Raw genomic sequence first — 13590 nt, forward strand, 5'->3', positions numbered from 1 at the left:
CTGAAACGTGCAGCTATTTGTTCCTGCACAATACAAACGATTGTGATCACAATAACGTCATGAAGTAGGAGGACAGCAAGCTTCTACTAAGCTGCTATTTATCTATTTGTTGTGCTGTGGTGATGCTGGTTCTTTGCCCGAGAACATCCTCTGCAAAGAGCTTTGGGAATTCAAAATTCAAAATCCCTTTTCTTTTCTTTTCTTTCTTTCTTTCTTTCTATTTTTTTTTTTTTCACATAAGAACCCTCTGTCGTCTGCCTTGTTCCTATGCACCGCACTTGACAGCTTCATGGGTTGGGCAGATAACGCGGTATGGAAACACGTGACCGGGCTTTGTGGAAGCTACGCTTCATAAGTGTGAAGACAGAGAGAAATAGATTGGAGAGACGCTGGAGGCGGCAGGAGCAGCAGTAGCAGCAGGAGGAGCAGGAACAGCAACCTGTTTCCACAAAGCAGGAGCGCACTCCAAGAGCGAAAAGGCACTTCTGCAGACACCCGAAAAACTTAACTTGCGCAGAGAATTTGAAAAGCAAACTAATTATTATGATAAAAGTGACGATTTGCGTTTAAAGCTTTCACGGTGGTTGTCTTTCCTTTTATGTAAGATCTGAGTTGGTTGGAGGATGCGTTTCTGACTTGGACTAACGCGCGGTGAAAAAAGGCGATTCTGTGCACTTGGGAAAATTATGTAAGGTAAAAATCAGCACTTTTCTATTGTAAGCGCTCCATTAATACATAGATTAGTACTTCAAATGCCTTTTTAATGTTTCTTCCGCCATCAAAGGGTTGGTTTTTCTTTTTCTTTTTCTCTTAAATGTTACGTATTTCCAAATATTAATTTACGCACCGGAACACAGGTTCCAATATACATTCCCACATTAAATGTTTAAAACTGTAGGTGGAAGTTATTTAATAATTATTGTTCTGTAATTTTATATGTCTCTTAGTAAGTTAGACTGCACAAATTTGCACAATAAGCTTAAAAAATGTATAAAACAGTACTAAGAACAACGTGAGCTACTATGTGGGTCATGCCTAACTAACTCAGTAATACGTGTGGGAAAAATCTGAACTGCACAGACTTTCAGATATCTGCAGTGGAAAATTTGAATTATGCGAGGATTATCCATCTTAGAGAAATTTCAGCCTAAATTTTGCACTGCTGCAAACTTGTTTCTGTTTATGGCTTGTATTTTCTTAGATTTTAAAAAATATTTCTGAAATTTTGTTGTTGTTTTGTTTGTTTTTAAATCAATTTGTAGGTTGTCCAGACATCTTAGACTGCAGTATAACCCTCAGACGCAGCCATGAAATCTGTGCTGGATGGTGTGGCAGACACCACCTTTCGGACTATTACATCTGGTTTGCAGTATCTGGGCTCCAACGATGCTAACTATGACGAAACGCTCAGTGATGTAGACTTCAAGGGCAGCTTCTCTCTGCAGAAGCCGTTATCTGCTTTCCGCAGCAACTCTTTCCCAAACAAAGTACCTCCAGACGAGGAGCTCATCCTCAAGGGCATCCCCTTCTACCCTACCAATGCCACAGACTTGTTTGGCAACAGGAGTACATTCAAAGATGAGACTAACAATATACAGTGTGGGGAGAACTTTATGGACATGGAGTGTTTCATGATCCTGACTCCTAGCCAGCAGCTGGCTGTGGCTGTGATGTCTCTGACCCTGGGCACCTTCACTGTTCTGGAAAACCTGGTGGTGCTCTGCGTCATCCTGCAGTCCCGCACCCTCCGCTGTCGACCGTCCTACCATTTCATCGGCAGTCTCGCTGTGGCTGACCTGCTGGGCAGTGTTATCTTTGTCTACAGCTTTTTGGACTTCCATGTTTTCCACAGGAAGGACAGCCCCAATGTTTTTCTCTTCAAGCTGGGTGGAGTCACGGCATCGTTCACAGCGTCAGTAGGGAGCCTTTTTCTCACTGCTATTGACCGCTACATCTCAATTCACCGGCCTCTCGCCTACAGGCGCATTGTGACACGGACCAAGGCTGTCATAGCCTTCTGTATGATGTGGACAATCTCCATCGTCATCGCAGTGCTACCTCTGCTTGGCTGGAACTGTAAGCGTCTCAATTCTGTTTGCTCAGACATATTCCCCCTCATCGATGAGAACTACCTGATGTTCTGGATCGGTGTAACCAGCGTGCTGCTTATTTTCATTATCTACGCCTACATATATATCCTGTGGAAAGCTCACCACCATGCTGTCCGCATGCTGAGCCGCGCCTCCCAGAAGAGCCTTGTTGTCTATTCAGCAGATGGGACCAAAGTGCAGACCACACGCCCTGATCAGGCACGCATGGACATCCGTCTGGCCAAGACCCTGGTGCTTATCCTGGTGGTGCTGGTAATCTGCTGGGGCCCATTGCTTGCCATCATGGTCTATGACCTCTTCTGGAGGATGGACGATGACATCAAGACAGTGTTTGCATTTTGCAGCATGCTCTGCCTGCTCAACTCCACTGTCAACCCAATCATCTACGCCTTGAGGAGCAAGGACCTGAGGCATGCTTTCCTCAGCTCTTGCAATGCCTGCAGGGGCAGTGGCCAGCAGTTGGACAATAGCCTCGAGTCAGACTGCCAGAACAGAAATACCCACATTTCTGCCAACAGGGCTGCAGAGAGTTGCGTGAAGACCACTGTGAAAATAGCCAAAGTAACAATGTCTGTATCAACTGAAACTTCTGCAGAAGCTGTCTAATTGGCCATGACGGGGAAAACTGTGTAAATGTCATCTCTCCCCTCACCAAACAATGCCATTCCACAACGTAAAGCAGAGGTTAGGCATTCATCTCCCGAAAATTCCGACTTACATCCTCACGTAGATGCTTTAGTGGTTGCATAATTTACGTTTGTGTATGAGTACATAGTGTGCCAAAGTGCCAAATGGTATTGCAAGGTCATGTAAAGGACTCATATAACTGGAAGGGGTCATTAAAGACTATCATAAGTCTGCTGTTTACCAGAGACGTCATGATATCCAATTAGTGAAGGCATATTATATTTTTGTACTGTGAATTCAGGTTTTGAAAACAATATTTAATTTATGGGATAAGGGGCTACTGACATTTTTAAGTAGAGATGTTTTACTGTGTCATTTAGACTTTAACACGTCTCGCACCATAAAAGTATGAAATCCTCGCATCTTGACTTTCTACAGGCTTCATGTACATGTTGCATATCGACATTTCTATAAGCAAATAGAAGGAAAAAATTGATGCAAACTGTCTTTGCCATATAACATGTTACTTTTGTACTTCTGACAACACTCAGTGAGTGGCAAACGTGTGAGGAGATATTTGAGAAATGAAAGGTGGTTTGTGTTCCAAGACAGAAAACATTATCGCCACGATGAAGCAAACTCTAAGGCAAATAGATTCACAGCTTTTGGCATCGTGAAATCTGAAATGGCATCTTCTGCGGGAGAGTGACTGTCCCCGATGTCTGTTTCTTTACTCGCTAGCTGTTACACCCTCAGAGTAACGTGTCTTTGTTCCGATGTATACCTAACAACTGTACAGTGTTTTCTTGCAAAATAAAGTGTTCAGATCGACTCATTCAACTACAAAGCCGAGACAACAATAACAAAAAAGCTTTTGTTCGAGGCTTGAACAGCTCAAAAACTGAATTTGGACGCAGTGTGCTGGTCACTACTGTAAAAAACTGACTCTAGCTGCTTTCATCAAATGTATGATTTTACTGGATTCAGCCTTGTACGTGTGTGATACCTTGTGACTTGGTGATATGTTTCCAGTCCTGAGCCTTTTGATCATTGCAGTGAGGTGTTTTAGTGCTACTGTTGCAGCGGGGCATCATGTTGGAAAATAACCCATGCACGGGGCTAGTGAAGTAGTTTTGGCGTAACTCTACATTTAAAAAAAAAAAAGAAGTCTACTTTTATTTTATGTATGAAAACAAAGAAACTAAGGTCTTTTCATTAGATGGTACTTTGAATGAGAGTTTTTGTGTATGCGTTCTGTGGAGCATTGACAACTGACCTTACAAAAGAAGCTCAGAAGATGTGATTTTTCTAATAGGTGATGTAGTACTTTTAATCTAGAAATCTCACAGCACAATTGTTCTGTAGACATTTATCTCGGTGTAAACTTATCCAGACAGCTGTTTATCAGTATGCTTTGCTGCCTCTTGTAATTTTGAGTATTGAAGATCAAAATGTCAACTGTCAAGTGGCTTCTGTACATTGGTGGCATAATGAGGAATCTATGACTTTAAAAATCCCAATCAGTCAAGTGTTTTTAGTATTGCTGTTCTCAAACTTTTGAATAAAGTCGCAGCTGGTGGTCACTTTGCCTGCAGTTTGTTTGTTTGATTGATTCATTAATGATGGAAAACAGCACGTTTTTGCTTAATCTATCCACTCAGTTGAGAGGGACCAGACGCTAAGAAAGCACAGCTCTGAGCTCCTGAGCATCTGTGATGCTTCAGTGCCCCCTTGTGGAAGAATCTAATCAGCCTTTTTGAATAAAGAGGACATTCCTCCTGTTGGATTTAGCTTTGTTACGGTTACTTATCGCAGCCCTAAAAGTGACAAATTGCAAATCACTGGCTGCAAATCATCTCCTGACAGCAACATCTGCTCTGATCTTTTTATCTCTTGGCTTACATGAAGAGGCAAATTGAAACATCTGTTCTCACAGCTGTCCTTGGGATTTTGTTTAATGCAGATGCTTCAGTCTTCAAAAGAAAAGAAAAAAAAGCCACGAGGCAGCATACATGAACAGGTCTCTCAGTAGTCAGCATGGTGATTCAACGGTTGGCACTTCTGTTTCACAGCACACAGGTCCAAACCAAAGCAGGACCCTTGTACAGATGTGGGTGAATGAGATTCTTAAAAGTTTGACTTCCTGTTTAAATAAAAGTTAATAACCCTGTCAAAAAACAATAGCCTTTATTCTAATTACATTTTCTCCTTTTTACATATTAGATCGCTGATTATGCAACAAGTCATACAAGACTAGGTCTTTTCTACACCCTTTAGCACTAATATCAGTCTTAAATCAGAATAATAATAGTTTATTGAGCCGCAAAGCAGCACAGTGACACAAAGAAGAAGTGGTGAAATAAACAAAGCTAGCATATCCTGTTGTACAGTTCAAACATAGCATATGTGTACAGAGGTTGCTGAGGAAGTGATGGATGGGAAATGTCTTCAGTGTATCTGTGCAAGAGGTTGAGGGTTATTTCAAAACTCAAACCGCATCTCTGAGAGACAGACTTTTGCAATCTGATTGTTAGAAAGGAAAATACCATATTTTGTAATAATTGTTTTAGAATTTTTATTATTCTTAATATTATTCTTTGCATCAAACAACACAAGGCTGAAGCAAAGAGAACACAAGTCTTTGTGTTATTAAAAAAAAAAAGACTAAATCAAAGTGCCACACCCAAGCTTTAAAGTGAGTCCTACAGGGTATCAAAGGTAGAACAGTTCTCGGCTTTAACATTTGCAGAGCATTTTATGGCTTCTATATATTCTCAGTAATAAGAAATGAGAAGAATTCAATTTGTACTTGGGGGTTTGGTTTTTAGCAAGCAGCAAGCTGTCTGATATTATATCTGGCATAAAACACATATCCTAAAGTACCTCATTAGCCTAACAGAGCACTTTGCTCACTTTTCTTCCCTAGACTTTCTAAAAGTAGAATGAGAGGCAGAGCCTTCGGTTATCAGGCCCTCTCCTGTGGGAACCAGCTTGAGTTTGGATTCAGGAAGTCTTTTTAAAAACTAAACTGAAAACTTTCCGTTTTGATGAAGCTTATAGTTAGGGCTGGATGAGGCAACAGTGAATGATCCCTTATTTTAAACTGGTGCTGGGCTTCTTTTGATGCACTCATTTCTTTTTCATTTACCTCTTTTCACTCCCTGTGGATTCATACATCACAACTGCATTTAATCACTAATAATGATCAAACTCTACTTTCACCCATTGTTTGGATTTAGTCTTTTCCCTTACCTCCAACCAGCTGAAACAGATTCCTGCCAAACTCCTTAGGGATTATTAAAGTGTTCTGATTCTGATGATTCTGTTGGAGGCTTTCTTCATGTTTTTTTCTTCCCACTGTCACTAAGTGTTTGCTCACTTCTGGTTGTTGAGTTTTCTCTCTAACATTTAAGTAACTTTACCTTACAGTATAAATTGCCTTGGGGGTGACTGTTGTTGTGATTTGGAGCTATACAACAAAATAAAATTGAACTGGGTGAAACCTTAGGATTAATTTAAACAGAAGCTTTTCTTCATTTGTTAGTAATGACACAAGACGACACTTCTTTTTCTGAGGTACATTCTCAAGTACATAATTTAAACGGGATTATGTATGGACGACAAACACATAGAGAAATCGGAGTTTTTCACCATTTAAGTAGCTGAATTTTAACTACTTTAAATAATGTTATTAGCCAGTCAATTATGTTAGGCAAGCTAGTGATGATTTCGGTCAATATTCCTCACACATCTACGATTTAATGCTTTAAAATGTGTACTTTGAATGGTTTCTTCTAGAAAACAACTCGTAAATGTCAAGTCTTTTGCACAAATACTTTTTAAAATGTATTTGATATCATATCCTAAAGTTTTACACGAAACTGAAACTTCGCGTGGATTTGGTACGTTTTATGAACAAACAAAAACAAATTTAAAAAGAGTGCGTTTTCTGTGTTTTCGGGAAATGTAGTTTTCAAAATGTACAACCAAACGGATGCGAATGTGTCTAGAAACTACAATTACCTGCAAGAGCGTGTCTTCTTGCACATGCGCATTACCAAACAAACGCAAACTAATAAAAGGTAGGGTTGTCCAAACCGTTGTAGTCGGTGCTCTCAGCTAATGTGGTAAAATCTGTAATCATCTGATTTAATGCGACGTTTTCGCTACGTTATTATATCCTGGTCACGGTAAAATATATTCGTTAACGTGAACGTTGTGAGATTTATTAGTGGAAGACATCGGGAGACGAAAAAAATCCGTATTTGTCTGCAGCCCGGAAAGGCTTCTACCGATCGACTTAGCTAACACTAGCTAGCAAAAGCGGTACATACCCGGGCCCAGGCCGGCGGCTTTCTCGGATACCAAGGAATTTTGAAGTTTCCTGGCTTTAAATATTTAACATATTTAAGCGCGATGGCTTGTGGAGCGACTCTAAAAAGGAGTTTGGACTTTGATCCGTTAATGAGCCCTGCTTCCCCCAAAAGAAGGAGGTGCGCCCCGGTTATGTCTCCGGTGTCTTCACCGCAGAAATATCTGCGCATGGAGCCATCGCCTTTCGGGGAAGTGTCGTCCAGACTCACCACGGGTAAGAAATGATGTCTACGTTTGATTTCACGGCCCTCTAGTTTTCTATATTTATACCACGCCATATTAACAAGTATTTCCAGTGGCGTACATGATGTAACGCTCCAAACACGATTGTGTAAAGTTAAGACAAGCATTGTTATATTTAGCGCATCATGTGGTGGTAATTTTGTTATAAATTCAACTTCCATCGAACTTTTATGGCTTTATGAAGAAACATTGTTGGGTATTAATGTGTGTGTGTGTGTGTGTGTGTGTGTGGGGGGGGATAGTAATAGAATAATCTCTTACAGTTTAACTGATTGATTTAATGTATTTGTCTACAGTCGGGATATACATTAAAATAATGCCAAGGCCATACTTAATGATCATATCTGAATACTGCAGCCACTGTCTCCATACAATCACAGCACCTCTATGTAAAGATCTCATTTAATGCTGCTTCTGTCTTTTTCAGAGCAAATTCTACACAACATTAAACAGGAGTACAAGAGGTTTCAGAAACGGCGACACCTGGACAGTGCTTTCCAGCAGGCTGAAGGTTGTCCTCTGGACCTGCAGAACATTCCCGGTGGATCTGCCTTACCAGGTAGCTATACCTGGGTTGTTTTTGAATTGGCTTGTTTTGCTGTAATCCATCAACTTCCTGTTTGAGATCAGGGTTTAAAGGGTAATATAAATATTTAAGTCAGTTGCATGGAGTGTGGATGAGCTTATTGTGAGGGATTGTTTTGGGTTACAAGCCTGATTCTTCAAATTTTTCACACTAAATCATCACTTTTCTTTTACTGCTTTGTTTTTTGTTTTATAACATTGCTTGCTTGCTGGGAAATCCTGCTGCCTAAGGCAACTCCACAAAAAAAAGGCAGAGGGAGAACACATGACATTCCTTCCTTATCCTTTCGCTTTCTTTTGATTGTGAGGTGTGTGGTTTTTTTTTTGGGTTTTTTTTAAGTAATTCTCCCGGATGGGAGTGTACAGCAGACATTGGAGTCTACAGATGGTAGAGGCCCTCTGGGTCTTAAAATTACAGTTGACTTAAAGCGTATTTGCTGTACTAATACTTAACTGCAGTCAACAATGGTGTTAAGTCTAAAAATAAGTGTCAGTGGCACATTTGCGTGACACTACTTCCATACATCAGGGTATTATGTCATCAGATAGTTCTTTATTTGAACTGTTCAGCTTCACTAAAACATTCATCAACACGTGTGATAATTGTGTTTAGTGTTGTTTTACTGGTAACATAAATGGTCTTTTATTCTACCAATAACAGTAACAGAAATATACATCTTGGTTGAAGGTTGGGATGTAAAAAAAAAAAAAAATAGACAATAACAATTGGTGTATCACAGATAATTTTCTTTTATATGCTTAAAATGAGTGACAGAACCCATAAACTCACCAAAACAGTGTTTACATAGGAATGTTTGGGGGGGGTGGACAGATCATAAAGTGAAAACCAGATGTGTTTTAGAGTAAGATTAAAACCCGACAGCAAAGCATATGCACTTGTGTGTTTTTTTTTGTTTTTGTTTTTTTTAAACAAGATCTAGGGCAGATGAGGTGTTTTAAAATGTATAATTACAGTATGAGGCTCAGGTTAATGTATTCGACTTGACAGCAGGCTTGTTTTGACTATATTTTAGTTTTTCTCATCAGTTTTAAGTTGCTTTGTTACAACCCTCTTTTCTGTTAGCGATTTTTGGTTGCTAGCTATTATCACACAGATTTAAAACAAACTTATAGAAAAACATGCTGGAATAAAACTATTGTGTGGCTCTGGTGTGTTTAACGACGAGAACCTGCAGCCTGCTCGTCTCCTACTTTCCTGAGTGTAGAGAAAATCACCACAAAAAAAAAATAATATATATATATATATCAATATATCAATATATCATAAGCATCACTGTTTGGAAAAAGCAGTACGTTCACTTGACTGTTTTATGCTTACTGCACTGCCACACTTTCTGAAGTAGTCCACTGGTGCTGCTTTTATACTCTTGTCATTAGCTGGTCTCATAGCCCACCATGAAATAGTCTACTTCCAAAAGGCATTTGCAGTAATGGTTCATGATTATGGACACAGTGACTCTTCTTTTTTCCCCCTTAACTCGGCACAATTTTGTTGAGTAATAGGAAATATCTTTGGCCAGAATCTTCAGTGGGGAGGTGTCACCATGGCAACCAGGAAAAACAAGCTTAAAAGAGCATTATTTTGTTCCCCCAGCAGTTGTTTTCATGAAGATAATCAAGTTTGTTTGTTTTTCCTTTGCCTAAACCAAGTCATTTTAATGTTAATTAATATAATAATGTATTATAAACCTGTCATCTGTCTGGTGTGACTCAAAGTGTGGCCTCTGGTGTCAGCAGCGAAATGGTTTACTCTTCCACAAAGCGTGCCAGCCTCCAAGTGTGGACGTTTAAAAAGTGGAAAAATATTAATATATATTAATTTTGTGTGGCACTAGTCAATAGATTAGGGGTTGTGACGGTTTCACTAGCTGCCGAGCGACTGCGTTGCATTAATTATTATTACGTGTAGGCAATCTGTCACTGTCTGTGACACAGCCTCTCAGCCGAATGTCTATTCACACAGTGAGGGCACGATTGATGCAGCACATTGCTGCCACCATGCTCACACTGTTCTGGAGTGGTTCTAAAATGTACAAGCACAACACGTTGCAGCTTGTTAGCCTAAACTCTATTGTTAGAAACAAAAATTAGAATAATAATGTCGGCATGACTTGAGACTTGTAGGCCGTTTTGCTGGCAGCAGAAATACCTGATTCGTGGTGCAGCGGTATCAAATTAAGGCAAGACGGACTGTGCTTCCTTTGCTTTGTTTGAAGCAGGGCTTTGATTTGTTAGCATGAAGCTGGCAATTTTTTTATTTCTTTGTTGCTGCAGGCTGATTCTCTGGGGTATATTTTGCCTGTAGTGTTGTTGTTGTTGTTTTTGTTTTGTTTTTTGATATATATAACTTACATGTGAATTACTGACTCTTTCAACAGGTACATCCTCAGGTGCTTCATCTCCTGCCAGGAAAGAACAGCCTTTGTTTTCCCTCAGACAAGTTGGGATGATCTGTGAAAGACTACTGAAGGAGCGAGAGGACAAAATCCGTGAGGAGTATGACGAGATTCTGACGACAAAGCTTGCAGGTATAGTTTTTTTTTAAATTTATTTGTAATTTTATGTTCACTTGCAAGTAATCCAAACTGAGTTTTTTTTTTTTTTAAATATTTAATCTATTCCACCAGAGCAATATGACGCCTTTGTCAAGTTCACCCATGACCAGCTGATGCGAAGGTTTGGAGAGCAGCCTGCAAGCTGTGAGTGTATATTTGTGCTGTTAAACATTTCTGTCATATTAGCGTTAGCTATGGTATTTGCCTCTTGAGGTTAAAGTGCATAATAAGTAGTTAATATTAAAATACAATATAAAAGGAAACTTGCTTTTCATGGCAGAGCTCTTGTCAGAGTCTGTGTACATTTATGCTTTATCAGCAGTTACACAGCTTCTTGGTGCATGTTTACATTTTCACAGCAGACTGAAGCTGTCTGAGCTAAATGGAAGTATAATGATGTGAGGCTGAACTGTCTAAAATGACAAAGTATTTGCTGCAGTAGACTGTGCAGCCTTTTCAGTGTGCCCAGGCATATCAGCTTATGCTGATAAAAGCCTCAGACTCAAGCCAACATGAATGAAATTCAAATCGTAGATGATGTTTTAGCTTCTTTGGGCTATTTGTGTGAAGGAAGAACTCACATTTTAAGCGGTAGCAACCAGAACTAGGCTGCATGTTAGTGCTCGCTCCTTTTTCCAGAATTTGGTTACAACTGACACATAGTGACTCATTTTCTATATTCAGGTGCTGCAGAGGTGGTGCAGTGTTTGGTGGGGATGTCATTCAAATAGCCCACCAATCTAAAACGGCAAACCGCTGATATAACTGTGATCGAATAAAAAGGAACTGGACTTTGCGATATTTATTTAACTTCTTCATCTGCAAACATCTCTCAAAACCTACTTTTGAAAAATGTTTCTGGTGCATAAACTGTATATAAATATTCAGTCCCTTCTTGTCCACCGAACCCCTCTATTGAGGGGAAAGCCTGCAATATTTGCCCCCCTTAGTAGTGCTGGTGACTTTTCCACATCTGCTGTGTGGATTGTGATCAGTTGATCGGTTTCTTGTAGACGTGGTAGAGCTCGACTTATTTATTGACAGGTTGCTGTAGGCTATTTGCAGATGTATCAGTATTTGTATTTATTAATGGCCAGTAAATGGTAGGGGGTAAAAGCAGTAGAGACAGGGCAAACACCCTTCAACCATGTTTTTTCCCACAAATAAAAATTCATAGAAAACAAAGAAATCTGTGAAATCTGTTTTTTTTGCATGTTAATATAGAAGATGTTAAATTAAAAGTAATATTGAAAAGTAAATTTTTAAAAACAAAATGCAAACAAAATTTTGAGCTCTAGCTTGGTTTTTCCATGCTGAATCCCAGTTATGAAGTTGTCAGTGCAAACATTTTTAGCTGAACTTTTGTTAAACTGTCTTATTAAGACAGACAGTTCCTGTCTGCCATCTCATATGTGTAATCGTTTATTCCTTTTTTCCTTCCATAGATGTTTCCTGAGGTCGGCGCCCAAATGGAGTACCATTTACTGCAAACTAATCCAGGGCCTCACTGGGTCTAGTTGGACTTTTCTCCTAGCTGTGCCATATCGCCTCTATGTGGACTCTCTGCCTCAGGCATCAGTTAGTGGCACTGATGTTTGCTGTTGCCTCCAGAGTTTGGAGGGCGCCCTGCTGCCTTCATGTCTGAGGACCCGCTGTGGCTCCACCCGTGGCCTCTCCACTGCCGCATCGATATTTATTTGGCGTTGTTCTGATGCCTTTGTGAAAGGCTGACTGCCACCACTCATTTGACCTTTGATTTCACTTTATTTTTTATCATATTGAGTTGTTCCACAGAGAGGATGTTACTGTCGCGGCTTTTCTGTATGTACTTTTTTGAAAAAAAGGAATGGCTGAAGGCAGCTTTCAGACTGACTTGAGGAACAGTTGTCTTGGCTTGTTTCAACATAGTTTAAACTGTACTGGTGATTACTGCTTTTACACTTGTATACACTGTATATTTTTATTTTTTTGCTTGGTGTGTGTCCATTGTACCATAATTTCATGGTTTTATTTGCTGTAGGTATAAAGGGGCTTTGATTCAAGAAAATCAAACAAATAAAAGTCTTTACACACATTTTAATTTTAGATTCTGGGTTGTTTGGGGGTGGGGGTTGTGTTTGTTTGTTTTCTAGCCTTTTACCCTTTCTATCACTTGGTAATGGGCTTTGCCATTGTGATTTGTTACTTGGGGGTAGTTGTTGCTCATCTCCCAGGCCACAACCACACTCAAGTAATTCATAAAATTCATACAAAACAACTACTAACTGGAAGGTTGGTGGTTCAGTCCCTCCCTGCTCCAGTCTGTATCCCAAAGTATTCTTGGGCTAGATACTGAGGGAAGTTGATCCAAATGTGTTCATCAGAGTGTGAATGTTAGAAAGCCCTTTATTCAGAAAAGGTGGTTGTGTGAATGGGGCATGTTGTACAAAGCGCTTTGAGTAGAAAAGTGCTATATAAACTGCAGTCCATTTATGTAGTAGTTGCATTAAACGCTTATATAAAAATCAACGTGATGTTTGTTAAGATAAAAATTTTGGGGGACTAATTTATTGATTCGCATATAAACAAGGAGCCCCAGGCCTCCAAAAAGTACTCATGTCATATTAGTGTTTTGGTATGTTCATTTATAATTACGGGTCATTCATACGTTCTGTAAATGTATTTAAGGCTTTGGGCAATAGCATTCATTAGGATAATAAATGTGAACACTTAACACAAAATGACAATATTCAGCTGAAAGGTTTTTTTTTTTTTTTTTTAAATAAAATTCGGCTCTCATATTCTGATAAGAGCCATAAAAATTGCAAAGCTTGCAGTACAGTAGCAGAAAGCTTAAGTAAAAAGAAAATTACATTTGGTAATGAAAAAAGTAAAATCACTGTGATGCAGGGATTATTGAATCATTGTATGTTTATATAGTAGTTATGGTGGGGTATTCCATGCTTGAATTTAACACATCAATTTGGCATTGGTCTTGTTTATATGCATCAAGTTCAGAAAAAAAGCATCAATTTTGACTTTGAAAATCACGCAGAAGCCCTGATATTGATCGGATGTTATCTCCTCAGTAATTC

At 39.4% G+C, this 13590-nt stretch overlaps 2 protein-coding genes across 3 annotated transcripts; both read left to right on the top strand.

Moving 5' to 3' along the window:
- The first annotated feature begins 210 nt into the window (after positions 1 to 210).
- Positions 211 to 4325, top strand: cnr1 (cannabinoid receptor 1). Of its 2 annotated transcripts, none has more exons than XM_085132389.1 (2): positions 211 to 688; positions 1263 to 4325. In XM_085132389.1, exon 2 carries the CDS (start codon positions 1308 to 1310, stop codon positions 2715 to 2717), a length of 1410 nt encoding a protein of 469 aa, XP_084988515.1. In that variant the 5' UTR covers positions 211 to 688; positions 1263 to 1307; the 3' UTR covers positions 2718 to 4325. The 2 variants fall into 2 exon arrangements, with proteins under 2 accessions (XP_084988515.1, XP_084988514.1); XM_085132388.1 differs by having other exon boundaries at positions 212 to 693.
- A 2459-nt stretch (positions 4326 to 6784) lies between these two features.
- akirin2 (akirin 2) lies at positions 6785 to 13271 on the top strand. Its single transcript, XM_085132395.1, has 5 exons — positions 6785 to 7326; positions 7783 to 7914; positions 10340 to 10489; positions 10589 to 10660; positions 11962 to 13271. Exons 1-5 carry the CDS (start codon positions 7155 to 7157, stop codon positions 11970 to 11972), a joined length of 537 nt encoding a protein of 178 aa, XP_084988521.1. The 5' UTR covers positions 6785 to 7154; the 3' UTR covers positions 11973 to 13271.
- Positions 13272 to 13590: the final 319 nt, after the last annotated feature.

This window comes from Neolamprologus multifasciatus, chromosome 15 (assembly GCF_963576455.1).
Source record: "Neolamprologus multifasciatus chromosome 15, fNeoMul1.2, whole genome shotgun sequence".
Taxonomy (NCBI): Eukaryota; Metazoa; Chordata; class Actinopteri; order Cichliformes; family Cichlidae; genus Neolamprologus; species Neolamprologus multifasciatus.